The sequence below is a fragment of the Echeneis naucrates genome, chromosome 13 (assembly GCF_900963305.1).
Source record: "Echeneis naucrates chromosome 13, fEcheNa1.1, whole genome shotgun sequence".
Taxonomy (NCBI): Eukaryota; Metazoa; Chordata; class Actinopteri; order Carangiformes; family Echeneidae; genus Echeneis; species Echeneis naucrates.
In genome coordinates, this window is record NC_042523.1 from 14384087 (window position 1) to 14398944 (window position 14858).

General features: G+C 40.4%; 1 protein-coding gene across 2 annotated transcripts; it reads right to left on the reverse strand.

The window, feature by feature from the left end:
- Nucleotides 1-605: 605 nt before the first annotated feature.
- Nucleotides 606-14687, reverse strand: LOC115053383 (BICD family-like cargo adapter 1). 2 transcript variants are annotated; one of them, XM_029518034.1, is made up of 10 exons: nt 14376-14687; nt 12280-12495; nt 7722-7838; nt 6441-6587; nt 5721-5900; nt 4219-4374; nt 3574-3651; nt 3144-3256; nt 2809-2929; nt 606-1533 (listed from the first exon to the last, which is right to left on the reverse strand). In XM_029518034.1, exons 1-10 carry the CDS (start codon nt 14619-14621, stop codon nt 1291-1293), a joined length of 1617 nt encoding a protein of 538 aa, XP_029373894.1. In that variant the 5' UTR covers nt 14622-14687; the 3' UTR covers nt 606-1290. The 2 variants fall into 2 exon arrangements, with proteins under 2 accessions (XP_029373894.1, XP_029373893.1); XM_029518033.1 differs by having other exon boundaries at nt 4219-4383.
- Between the last annotated feature and the right edge of the window lie 171 nt (nt 14688-14858).

The window sequence follows — 14858 nt, forward strand, 5'->3', positions numbered from 1 at the left end:
GTAGGTCAGGATTTTCAGCCCCCAGTGTATTTTAAAATCCCCTCACTGTTACGGAACCTTATCGCTCTCCTTTGCACACCGTTTGTTTTTTTAAGGTGGCAAATATCAAAAATCAATATTTATTTTTGCTATTAATATTGTATTTTGCTGTTGTGATAACCAATTTCATGTCACTACAGAGTGAGGACAAATTTCGATTTTAAGCTTCAACAAAATGTCTGACGTCATGGAGGTTAAATACTTTTAAAAGCCTCTGCACTTCACTTTTTGTACTAAATAGGTTGGATAATACAGAGATTTATTTTCAGTTTAAGCAAGTGTTAACCACCTCATGTTTAGACAGTTTGAAATTCGTGGCGCACTTATTGTGAAGGACAATATTTGTTTTAACACCTGGGAGTCAAGATATTTTTCTCAGATCAAATTTTTTTTGATTAGACAAAGTGGGTCAAGAAAAGAAGCAGTTACTTTTATAGTGTAAACTGTAACCTTGTGAAAATAACTGATGCCCTGAAGTAAATTTTTAAATTCCATCTTCAAATGCTAATTGTTACTGGTATGTGTTATATTAATGTTGGGTACACAAATACTCAACCACAAAAAGCCTGAAATGACCAGTTTTATGGAGCTCAACAGCTTAGAAACATAGCAACAATGAACACTGAGTCACAGAACATACAAATACATACACATATATCTGCCATACCAAGTCATCATTCAGAGAACATGTTTGGGTTTGTTTTTTGTTTTTTTTTCTGTTATTACAAACCCCCCATGCCCCAAAAAGGAAAAAAATTAAACACATTCTCAGTGTACATGAAGGGACACACTGTCTCTTATACATTTAACATTTCTTTACACACAATTACTCACATCCAACTTGGTATGTCGAGACGAAAATCAGTACAGTTACAAATTAACTATGTATAAATTAATTAATCAAAACAAACGCTCTCTACCAATCTAAATTTAGAGTATTATGTAAACCATATAAAGTCACAGACATTTGTAATATCACAAAATAAAGCACAATATTTACAGCCTTTAGAAAACCTTCACATACAGTTCTGTGACAACAGTACTACTCCATATGGTCACAGCTTAGTTTCAGGAAGGCTCAGCCTCCCAGTGAAATGTGTTTCATTAAGTGCCTGTCTGATAAGTCTTTGTCCGTTGTGCCTCTGTTGTTCATCACTGAAGTCAAAGTGTTGATTCTTTTGCACCATATATGATGTACAGGGAGGCTTATTACTGACCTCCCTCCCTGCTCTTTGTAGCACTCATTGTCCATTACTTGTCATACTGCACCCCTTTGCCACGTCTTAACCAGTCCCTCCAGGACGACTGGGTTTTGTCCTGACAAGTGTCTGAACTCCAGGTGGAGGATGAGCATGAGGACTGGCGTGTCAAGGTGGAGGGTGTCCTGCTGGGCCTGCGGAAGAATGACAAGCCATTGGAAGTGGGCTTCTTCTTAGGCTGTTCCGACTGCTGCTGGGACTTGAGCTGCTGGTTGATGATGATCTCAATGTCGTCCTGAGGAAAGGTAGGGAGGGAAAGGGCATGAGCAGGAAGTTTGAGGATATCCTTCTTGTGGTGACTTTTTTCTGTTTCTGTTTACTGCCGTTGCATATATTTTCTGACATGGAGTATTAGTCATTGTTTTTATGGTCTGATTAAAAATGTCAATCTAACAAGAAAATTAAAACCATCAATAAGTTCATCTTGTTCTAAAGTATTGTCTGTGATGATGATTATTGTTTTGTGCAAGAGACTATTGTTGTCCCGAAGCTATTGAAATACTATTGAGCATAGTCTTCAATAAATGCCCTACTTTCTCCTGTCTGTGTAGTATTTGCTAAAAGATAGAGGGTGCAGCTGTTGTTGTTGGAAAGTTGGCCTTTCTAAGATTTCCAAAAAAGAAAATATATATTTGCATTTCAAGTTTTTATTCTTCAATGACAGCTAACAAGCTAAAGGCTAAATGCCAGATTTAGGTGGAGCAAGTCAGATAGTACTGAGAGAGGGATATATGGTTAGGTTGGTCTTTGCAATCACTGAGTGATTGAAACTTCAGCCATCATGGACCAATGAACAAAGATTGATCTAATATCAAATCAAGTACTTCAGTTCAGAACTGCTGAGCCTCAATAAATACAGTATGAGCAAAAAAACGTGTGAACATCAACACAAAGAAGCTATAATCTGTGATAAATGTAAAACTGTTGTTTTTCTATTTGGATTTGTGATCAATATTTTCTTCCAATGAACTATCAGCGCCATATAGCTTATCTTTGCATTGTCTTCTGCATATCTCAGGAGGGAGCAGACTGCTAAATCTTTCAGTTAACAAAAATTACTTCTCCAGAAGACTTCTGGGGGTTTTCGTCTGATTATTATCTGCAGTATTCTCATTAAAAAACAAGAGATCAAACCATCCAGCAGGTGTCTCAGCTTGGCATTGGGACTCAGCAGCAGAAGGACTCATGGACAGAGACACCTGCCATTCATACCCTCCAGACCGACTGGGCTGGAAGGGCTGCATCTGTCCGTGGCCCCCCACTGAGGACTGACTCACATACAGTCCTCTTTTGTTTATTATCTACCACTGAAATTGTAGTTAATATGCCTGAAAAGCAATTTCTAAATTGGGATGTTTCAGAACTTAAATGTGTGAGATCCCATGAAACAGGAAATGTACAGAAAGACAGTTACACATTGTGACAAAGAAACGCCATGAGGAGGATCCAGGGAGCTGTTGGAAGCAGTGCTGGATGTGCAAAAAGTATTTCAGATGAATTGTAACCTCACCTGCCAGGCCTCCAGCTCCTGTGACAGCTCTAGTTTACGTTGGATTGCCTCTAATAATTGGTTGTTCAGAGACATCATGTCGTTTTTACTTCTAATCAACTCGACCTCCATCAGGTTTTTCCTAGCAAATGATAATGACATGTCACAGTCGCGTTAGAATTTATTAGTCGTGGGACTTTCAATTTTATCAAAGCTAATGCATGAACAAAAAAATGTTCTGATTTATGCCAGATTTGAATCACTAATCACTGTTCGTTATTTTAAAGAAAATTTGAATCTGAATTAATGCAATATTACAATTTGCAGTGAAAACATTGAACAAATAAACTTCTTACTTGGCTATGGCTTCATCTCGGTCTTTTATGGCCCGTTGGACATATTCATCTTGCTCCTGTAGCCTCTGCAGCTTCTGTCTTAGGTCAGTGTTTTCCTGCTGCAGCTGGATATTCTGCAAAACGACATGAGTTATGTTGCAACTTATAAGAAAGTGTAAAAAATGTGATATATATGTATATGTATATGTGTGCCCTAACTATGTGCTTTACATGGTCAAGCATTTATGATAAACAAATATTTTGTGACAAAAAATGATCAAAATAAGAAGTTTCTGTAAAAATGCACTCAAAGGTCGGTGAATCTGCATGTGACACTAAGATGGATATAGTGACAGTAACAGGGTCAGTACTGGCACAGCCAAAGTTGTTAATAATGGGCTTCCACAGGTGCTGCCCCGCCCTGACAGACATGTTTGTTCAACACGTTTACCTGATCTCTGAGCACCTGTGCTGCACTCGTATTCCCACACTGATCAACCGTCCTGTCGACAAAAGCTGGATTCAGCTCCTGGGAGGGAGAGACATTAACAAAGATATCAAGTGTCAGCAGAGTACGTCAAACTTACTAAACCAAAGGCAGTTTCTGTGTTGGTGTCCTATATTGATGGTGCTATAAGGGGGGAAGAGCCTAGATGGTGATATTTGGTTACAGGGATTAATGCATATTTGTGGTCTGAAAGACTTACAAAAACTATGAGACACAAATGGACAATTGCAAAAGCCTGCTAGCAGCAAATAGAGGTTTAACAGAGCATCCTATCCCTTGACATCCTGTGGATAAACAAGTTCACAGTTCCTCTGCCTGGTTCAGTGCCACAACAATAATAACCAGTAGGAGGCAAAAAAAAGCCAACTATGGAGACATTAACACGTGTTCCAGGTCTAAGACTTTAGAGTTGAGAGTTTTGGATAAATACATCCTTTTTCTATATACTATGATGACACAACTCACTTATATTCTCCCTTTATAAACGTGTGTGTAATATAACTTTTCTCTGCTGATTTTAAACAAAGTCACCCCTTAACTTCCATTTCACTTCGATGTACTTGTTCCTTTTATGTGGCTCTTGCTCACCTGAGAGCTGGATCGTTGCACCAGGTTTTGGGCAACCCCCTTCAGCTCGTGCAGCATGGCCTGCAGGTCCTCCTGTTCACCCAAGACCTCTGATCTCCGTGAGCTGTTCTGGTCCTGGGTGAGTGGGCGCAGTAACTGGAGGATGGAGCCCATCTCCTGCATGATCCAAGTACAGTGAGAAGAGAGATGTTAATTGTGACCTTCTAAAAACATTTTAAACTTGACTATGAAGTTTTTATTGACTTTCACAACAGTAGGACAGTAGGAGGAAACCAGAGTATCCATGCAGGCACGGGGTGAACATGCAAACTCCACACAGAAAGGCCCCAGGCCGGGAGCTGAGCCCGTGACCATCTTATTGCAGGGCAGCAGTGCTAACCACTATGCCACCGCGCTCTCCCATATGAAAAGAGTTCATGTTTCATCTTTTTAATGAAATATCAGAAATTCTTGACAAAGAAACAAGGTCAAATAGTTTGTCTTTTTATCATTCGCCTCAGGCTGCAATATACTTTCTTCACACAGTATTTACACAATGGGTGGTGCAAAGCATCACCTCATTGTTGGGTCAAATGCATCATGTGATAAGGATGTCAGAGTAACTTATTAAAGAAATCAACACAGTCTAGTTTTGATAGAACAGATAATAGTGTATTTTATGATGTGGTTACAGACACAGTTATGCACTGTGAAACAAGGAAACTCTCCAACAACGTGGCCATGACAAACAGGAAATGTAACAAATAATTCTCCTATACATCACATTTTCCTGATGAGACAAAACAACAACAGCAGACACACAGTGTGACCTGGTTTCACTTACAATTAGTTTCCTTGATCTTTGGCTGCCATTACTAAAACTTGACTCAACAGACTCAAACTTTAACACTTTCTTAACACCCTACTACAGAATATCTTCTCACAAGTCAACACAAGTCACACTGTCATAGTGAACATAATGTTCTGTCAGGCTGTTCTTTGCTTTACAGACAGTTACTGTACTTTCAGTAAAACGACAGGTTTCCTAATCTTCAACTTTAATATGGTACTGACTTGTGTGATCCTATTGTTGATGTTTTTCAGAAAAGATATTGTATACACGTACACACACACACACACACACACACACACACACATACAGGAACTCAATTTCCGCTCAGAGCAGATGTGAATCATTGTGGGTAGGATGACAATAACACAAAAATAACACTTGCCAACCACAATATGGAGGAAAGGTGAGCACAACCAGAACCCAGAGTCACGATCTCCAGTCATCTGTCATTTTAAACTAATTTAGACTCTGCCTTGTGCTCAACGTCTCATTTGTTGTAGCGTGGAGCTGCTCTGATTTTTCACATGTACTCCACAGTATTCACTTTAACTTTGTTATAAAAGAACTTGAAACTTTTTCTCAAGTTTAAATTTTCCAGATATGGATACATTTTAGTAATCAAAATAATATTGCATATTTTCTGGACAATGAAGTGCTTCTGCTTCAGTACCTGTTCTTTGCTAACTCCCAGCCCTGCTATCTCCAGGCTTCTCTCCAGCTCAGACAGCAGGGAAGCATCTCCGTAGCTCTTGGCGTCCTGCAGAGATGCCTCCTGAAGTTCCTCTACCTGGACCTGTAGCTGCTGTGAACGACTGCGTGCTGCCTCCACCTCCTGCCACGCCTCAGAAAGCTAAAATCACACGTGAACATTGAGTTCTTGGTTAACAAGTGCGGTCAATGAAAATGATCAAGATGAGACAACGTTATGGATTCTCAGAGGCTGCATGGATATTTGACAGAGGGAAGGTTTGATAATGAAAGCTTTATGCTGGGCAAAGTGTGGCCTTTTTTTTTTTTTTTTTAAAACAAGCGCATTTCCCAAAAAGTCAATGAATGCCAGAGACATCCTGATATGCCAGATTCCAGTCTTCAGCTCGACATAAAGTGAAACCAACACAAGAGAAATCCAGAACTGCAATTGGGAGTTACAATGACAGAGATGAGGTGATTGTTTAGCTATGCTTTCCACAATCCCACTGAAACCCGGCTGCCAGGCAGGAAGCAGAAAAACCCTTTGTAACTGAGGCTTTTTCATTCATACAGCAACCACACTGAGCTTTTACAATGAGCATTAATGAGTAGGCACTTACTTTGAAGATAGTATAACGCTGGGTGTGCCTGTGTTGATCTGAGTGGGTTATTTCAGCTTGTAATACATTTATATATGTACCTGCTGGCCGTGTTGCTGGTTGATTTGGTCTTGCAGAGTTAGACGTTTCTGTAAAGAGGCCAAACTGGCCCTCAGATCAGCATTTTCTTGGCACACGCTCTCAAATCGCTGCTCCAACACCTGTTCCTTCTGGGTGAGACGTAACACCTGGAAAAACACACAAAACAAAGATCTAAACTTTGACCAAAAGCTCACTTACTCCTTGCATTCTTCCCCATCAAGCTAATGTTTATATCTATGATGAGAAGAGAAAATATTTTCTTTGCCTTTAATCTCCCTGATAAAAGGCAAATGAAAACAAATGGAAGAGTGAAAATTAATCAGTAATCTAATATGGGAATGCTATTTGGCTTCTCTTATTTGGAAACAAGTCATGGAGAGATTGAGAGCATGAAACCTAACCAGTGTCTCACTATTGGGGCCTGATTGGTTAAAATCAGTTACAGATAATGTCCATTTTGATTCTGGATTTGTCAAAGGAAAGTATTTAAAGTTGCTATAATGAAAGCCTTGCTTTCCATCCAACCAAGGGATTCATGCTTACAAAGTAACAATAATCCTTTGCAAGACACTAAAACCTCATCATGTCATCCCCACAGTGGGTATGTGTGATTTAGTACGAGTTAGGTGCACACAAGCAGAAATTATTCCTGCTCCTTCCTCATTAAACTAATTCCTTCATCAATTTATCAAATGTTTTTAAATCCACGTGAGCCACATCTTAGTATGCTGCATCTCTACTATCAATTTGAACAGCCAACTTAAAGTGATATTGAAGAGTCACTTCAACCAGTGTTAACTGGTTATGTAAATGAATTGAGGAATGTGCAGCTCGTCACTGTGTGGTCTGTCTGTGGAAGAAATCTTCACTCTGATAGTTCCATTAAGGCATAATGGCCCATATATCATGGAGTGAGTGAACAAAAGAAAAAAAAATAAATAAATCACATCTTACTATAAGAGTGTGACACCATTTTTCTTTTCACTGCTCTCACTGTTGCACTTTATGGACCATAATGTGTGCTTTAATGTTTTATTCTGAGCTTGCACTCTGTTTTTTAGTCAATGACTAAAAAAAGTTAATGAGAAGAAATGACTGAGGCACCAGCAGACACATTAGTGCATTTTTTTCTCGTCATCATTTCTGTGTGATTATATGATGGCTTAAAGATCAGAAACATTCTACCCAACAATCATTTTGCCATAGTGGTTACATGAATGGGGTTCCTCTGGGTTGGGCATTTTTTCTTTACATGTGAATTGTTTGTAGGTCGTAGTTACCTGCTCTCTCATGGCACTGATCAGCTCCTCATCCTGCACTCTGTGGCTTCCTCTCTGTTGGAGCTCCTGTTTGAGAACCTGCAGCTCATTGGACATGGCCTTCTCCACCTCCATCGCCTTGACACACAAACATACATCAGGGAGATAGCACAAACATTCAAGAATCACAACAGGAATGAAAGAAAACAGGCATACAGCTTTTGAATTCACAGGTTGGCATTATTTGTGCGCTTCAGGACATGAGAAGGAGCTTATAGACAGATTTAAACAAACCACTCTGTAAGAATCAAACCATGACGAGAAACGTAAGTATCATGTAGGTCTCCACCTGAAAGTTGGTCTGACTGAGATTAAGTCCAATAATCTAGACCCTGATGAGAAGCAGAACAAGATGCCTATCTGAGAGGTGGGCATTAGGTGCTTGGAATTACCTATGTTTAGTATAGCAGTTTTGCTCTGGTGCTGTGTGTTTCTAGAACCCAGCGATTCCCAAGACAAAATCTGTGTGGTCAGAGTAAGGAGATTAAAGGGCTGTGAAGGACAAAATATGTTTTGCCTCCAATTTTGGAAAATACTGGCTATTTTCAACCTCTTTATGTGGAGTTTTTGACCACTAATGATACTTGGAGGTTTCATTGTGTTTAACAGTTGACAGCACCAAGAGGCCAAGAAACGTAACAGCCACCAATTCTGCATGTAAACAATGCCATATTTACACTGCAAACAAAAAAGTCTTTTTAAATGTTTTATGAGGAATAAAATGCTCATCATATTTGTTTGGCCACACACAATGTGCTGTGAGAAACTCTGAATGTCAACATCACCTTATTTACATGAAAAGTGCTCAGACTACCTTAATAGGTTGTAAGCCAAAAACAAACCAACAAAACAAAAAGCAGGATGGCTCCTGTAATCACTGATCCATCAAAACTGAGGGAACACTTCTCTGCAAGTTCTGAGCAACCTGACTCCCTCCCACCAACCCCCGCCCTCCCCCATTCTGGTCTCAGACCGTCAGTTCCCCTTACTCAGCAGTTCGGCGGGTCCATGTCAATTCCCATCACCGTCACATAAAACAAGATGAAAGAACAGGCCGCCGGAGCAGATGGAGCACAAGGGCATCTTGGTCTTGCCAGTGACATCATCATGCCACATTAGACAACAATGTGGCAGAGGATTTGGACATCAGGAGGGTAAATTTTGGGGGTGCAGCTTCTGTGGACTTGTATACAAGAGTGCAGAGAAGAAGTGAGGCAGGACTCAGGGCTCAAAAGAGCGGGATGTGTGTGCATGTGTGTGTTTGCGTGAGGGTGAGAGTAAAGCACGCACTGATGGACAAAAACAAAACATAGCATGCAGACACACAGTGAAGAGAAGGGAGCATTTGCGTCTGTGAGCCATCATTGTCACTGCCTTGTCTCATCAACACAGGCCTCCTTCACAATAGAGGCAGCAACCCACTGAGAAGCCACCAAAACAGAAGTGGAAGGAGGACGCTCCATTTGGTAGTGACACAAAGATGACACCCCCCCCACACACTGCCCCCGAAGCTTCAGGCCAGTTGACTACCCCAGCTACAGCCGGGGTCCTCAGGGAGCACACAGAAAAGATGGCTTTCCCCAGGGATAATGAATGTTGGGGTATAACGGGCAACATCAAAGGAGCAAATGAGAGATTTATATCTCACTGCATTGTGCATTGTCTTCCTTTTTGTTTTATGAGCTGGGTGATGCTGCCAAAGGGGGCAGAGGTCACAGGGGCTCGCCTCATTTTGGGCGTCTCCTTTTACAATAACGGAAATCCACAGTGAGGGATTTGTCACAGTTGTCCAATAACACGGTGTGATCCACCAGCGGGGATAGTGACCACATGACATTAGGTGGAAAGCAGGAGGTGAAAAGTTGACCAGTGAGGAATGCTTTTGGTTGTCAGATTTGATTTGGTTGTTAGATGTCTGGATGAAGCTCTGCAGCATTCTTGTAATTGTAATGATAATTCAGATTCATTATTGACTATATTTCTTTGTAACCACTGTAAACATGAGTCCTGTTATTGACTAATGGTTATATTTCATCTAATTTGCCACAAGTCCAAAGAAATGTCTTGAATTTGACAAACAAGTATAGCCAATAAACAAATTGTAACGAAACTGTCTCTCTTATCATCTTCTATTCAGACTCCCTTTGCTGGTATTTCCTGTTCAAAAGAATCCAAGTTTCTGCTTTTAATTGGTGAAACATTTTCTTATGCAAGAGTGAAACTAAATCATCAAAATATTTTAATCAAATGTTTCTTTTTATCAGTGTAGATCAAAGGCCTCACAGCTAAGCAGAATCAAATTTGAAAGTTTTGCTTGCTAAACATTTCGAAGTCAACTGGTAGGTCACAATTTAAACTGAGTCACGGAACAAATTAACAAGCCTACATCAGACAGAATAAAAAGTCATCAATGATTGATGAACATGTTCTCAGCTGTTGAATCATCAGCTTGACATGGTTCAAACCTCCCTGTACGTCAGCTGCTCCTAAAACACTCAGCATGTGACAATCTGGCACGTGACAACATTTTCTCTGAGAAGGAATCTGTGAAAACTCTCCTCCAGGAGCTGCATTGAAACCAAGAGCACAGACAAACATTTGACTAATCCTCTAGTAAACACACAGCAACAATTTAGTCCTCTGATTGAGTGAGTGAAGCAAAAATGCCCAAAACCTAAAGCCTCACTCATCTTCTTCCGCTTATCCATTCCCGGGTCGTGGGGTGCTGGAGCAAATCACAGCTCACCCAGTGTGAGGGTGGGGTCACCCTGGACAGGTCACCAGTCCATCACAGGACCAACGCACAGACAGACAGACAGACAGAGACCAACAACCACTCACACTCAGACCTACAGACAGTTCTCCGCACAGGAAGGCCCCAGGCCCGGTGACTGAACCTGCAGGTTTAAACATGGTCCACCAAATATGAATATTTTCTAATTTTCTTTTCATGTCTTTGGGTTTTGCAGCCTTGGCTGGACATTTAAAAATAGGTATCTCTCACTTAGCAAATAATAATTGGATTCCCTGATAATGAAAATAATGATTAACTGTAGTCACTCCAAAGTCTGATGAGGACACAAGGAACAAATTTCGGGAACAAGTCTACGAACTGGTACTGTGAAATGTTAAAACAACTCACCATACCAGGTAAGACATGAAGCTTCTTCATGCTTTTTTTTTCCTTAATACATCTCCACTTTTCTCTGAGTTTTACAACCACACAGAGTTCACAGTTTCAAATGCCTGATGTCGAAACGCAGAATAAAATATTTCCTTTCCTTGAACACCCAGACAGAGATAGCACCTTTTATCTAAATTGACGTTTTCCTGAACTTCTAGGGAGTCGGCTTCCTTCAGTGAGGGTCTTTCAGCCTGGCCAGGGGGATTAACTCTAGTTCCTTATTCTGTGGAACTTGGTTTGTGGGAGGGGCTAGATTGTTGTTTGGATTCATTTTTAACTTTCAAGTTGATGTTTGATGATCTCAACATGGGGAAGAGCTCTGCTAAATGATCAGTTGAGTGCACTTCAACAACGATTGTAAAATAATTCCTACTTTCTCTGGCCAGAAAAACATTCAAGGCTGTCCAGTTCTGAGTTGCAGTCAACCACTCAGTGTTTGCTGATAAAAGGCTGTAAAATATGTTCCATGTTCGATTTTCCTCCCAGTGAGCAGTGTTTTCTTTGGATCAAACACTAGGACTCACAAGTGTTTGACCTTAACACATATGCAGTGATCATCAGACAGGTCAGCTGTAGGCCTGTGTTGTTTCTGTTCTTGCCCGTTTCAACTGCCTGAGTATTTATAACACATGTAATGCTCATACTCTTTTTGGATCAGGTCAAATAACCTCAACCCACAGGTCAAAACACAACAATATTCACTTTGATGATAGTGATATTAAAGCAATGGAAATCTTCCTTTTTTCACTGTGTGTTTATGTGAAATCAGCCTCTTTCAGAACCTCCTTAAGCTTTCCTGAATCTGTCCTAGATCTGAATCAAGTCAGAGCAGTAAAGCTCACTCCCCCTCTTGTTTACATATTGTTTCCATCCTGCTCCACACTGGCACAGATCATTTGCCTCAAGCCAACAATTCAGACTTGCTTCATAGCTTTGTAAACATTTTCTACCTCTGCTGTTCAGATAAGTTCTTGTATTATCTCAGGAAGAATTTAACTGCAGCCTTGTTCTGAGAATATAAAGAGTCCAAGAGTCTGGCCTTGCCGTAGAACAAATTAAATTGAGCCAGACTGATACCTGAGTGGTTTGTAAAGAACACAGAGTTTCAGCGTTTGGATTGGGTGACAGCCCATTTATCTACTTTGGCTCGAGAGGCCTATAGCAGGTGTTTGTTTCCCCAGGGCTCAATTACTGTCCCAGCCAGGGGAGTGCGTTGCACCCAGCTCTGAAATTCACTCTCATGTTATATGATGGAGACGGAATTACAATAATTCATACAACCTAAGCCATCCACCTCCACTAAAGTTAAAACAAGGATCTCCATTTGGCACTCACTGTGCTGAGTTCCTCTCTGAGTCGCTGCATGTGGTCGCTGTGCTCCAGCTGGGCTCGACTCTTGTCCTTCTCAGCCTCGCTAAGTGCCCAAGAGAGTTGTTCCACCTGGGTGCTCAGCTCCTTCACATCCCTCTCCAGTTCTCCCACCTGGCTCTCCCACTGGGACTGGCAGTCATGCAGTTTCAGCTGCAGCTCATGCCTGTTCTGCTCCAGAGCCTGAATAGAGGTGGAAAAAGATCAATGTCTCCGTAGGTGGCAATGGGGATGATAACAAAATTCAAACATGTCGAGCTATGAAGGTGAATAATTGAAAATGTTTATATTATGTAGGCTTGAAACTACTAAGCTCTAAATTCTCCCTGTTGGCAATCGGATGTGACAACAAAAAAGTTTATTGTTTTACAAGGAATCAACAATGAGCCTGATTTACAGGAAATGTGATCACAGGAAATTCTGTGATAGCTGTGATCTGAACTAATGAACTGAGTTTTACTGAGAATTTACAGCAAACAATTTCTCCCAATACCAAATAATATAAAAATTTGTACATATATACACATATACACATAAATGAGCTTTATGTCGGTTATGTATGTGCTTTATATGTGTTGTAGACACTCAGGTTTGTTGGAAGAACGGGGCCACACACTGCATATATACGTCTATGAGTGGCCTATCCAGAAACTTACTCGTAACTAAGTGACTACCTTCTCAATTGCTTCGTGTGATATTAAAATATTTGATTTTGAACAAGAAAGCACAAGAAGGCAATTTGCAGTCGGCGTAATATTGTTAAGGAATTTTTTTAATAGAAAAAAAATGATCCATCAATTAATTGACAAAATAATTAATTAATATAAACTGATGACAAACATAACTGCTAATTTCTCCCCTGTGTTTCACCTTATGCGCCTGCCTGGAAGATTATATAAGTTTTTGATGTCCTGTATCTATGTGTTACTTTGCAAAACGCTCACCTCATCTATGTTCACTGATAAGAGGCTGTAAAATATGTCACGCTAGATTTTCCTTCCATCTCCTCCCAGTGTACATCGTTTTCTTTGGATCAAAGACTGAAGATCATAACTAATTGACCTTAGCACGTAAATTATTATGAAACAGCAGCTGACATCTCCATTACATCACAAAACTACATGAGGATATATATAAAACACCTGAAAAATTAGCATCATGCTAATAAATAAACTGGATCTGTTCAAATATCATCAACCCACAGGCCAAAACACAAAGATTTATGTTGCTACATTTAAACCATTTAAATCTGCTTGTCAATATTGTAATTTGTGTGGTTATCACATCTGATAGGATTTAAGAGTGAAACTCTGAAGGACACATCAACAGTTATTATTTATTCTGTCCTATCCGCTCAGGTGTGTGGTGCTGTAAAGCTTACAACAAGGACAACAACAAAAGGATTCCTCCTTTGCTGCAAATCATGACAGACATGTAGTGACTCTGTGGATGTTAGAACAGCTGATGGCTCATTGTGACTTAGTGTTGTAAGGTGTTAGGGAGAGTTAACAGGAATACAACCTGGAGTCTGGACTGAGACTGTAGGCTGATAATGCAATTTTAACATTTCAAAACGCGGTAGATCTCGTCTGAATCTTTAACAAGCGCATTCATTAAAACGAATAAGATTCATAATTTATTTGGGAATAAATCCTCCCGAATTATTTAGGGTTAGGGTTATCTTATTATTTGGGCCTTTTCTCAATCTCTTGTCAAACTGAAAATTTTGCAAAGATGAGTACATAAACTTCACTTGGACATATAACTCCTAACGAAACTAGAGAAACTTGATCTAGTTCGTATGTTCATTTCTCAATAAAAGCAACCTGTTGTCGGTCAGGCTCTTTCAGCCATAATGTGGTATATTTTCCATACTGTGTTCATTCCTTCCAGTTTTCTTAAAGTCCTCCTCAGTCTGACCCAAAGCTGCGTAAATAATTAAGGAAGATTTGAGGAAACTTCCGTTTTCATCCGCTGCAGAGTCCGTGAAACGATTTTATCCAAAGCAGCACACCAGTAAAGACGCTGTAGTAGATTTAGATAACATGAACGGATGATCTTACCTGCAGCTTGTCTGCGTACTGATCATGAACTTTGTCGCTCTGCTCTTTTAACTGACGGTTTTTCAGGAGCAGCGCGTTTCCCAGCTGGGCTGCCAGAAAAACCTCTTCCTCCTTTTGTTTCAAAGCAGCCAGAAGTTCACTGGGGTCCTGATAATCTGTTATTTCCTCCGCTCCGTAGTCGAAGCAGAAATCTTCCTCCAGGTCCAGTTTGTTGGACTCGAAGCTCCACTGATCCAGTCGATCCATGGTCAGCCGCACTTTCCCGATGAACTTAGCGTTTGTTTATTTTTGTATTTTAATGTTTTTCTTGATTTTTTTCTGGGGGCGGGAGGGGGGGATGTTCTGTGTTGAAAACACAAACTAAAACAGTGCATCCCACATGTGGATCAGACGTACATCCATTCCACCTGCCTGCCGGTGGAGCCCTGCTGTTTGTGTGAATGAAACTCGGAGGTGATGTCACCAGCATGACTGTGTCTCCAG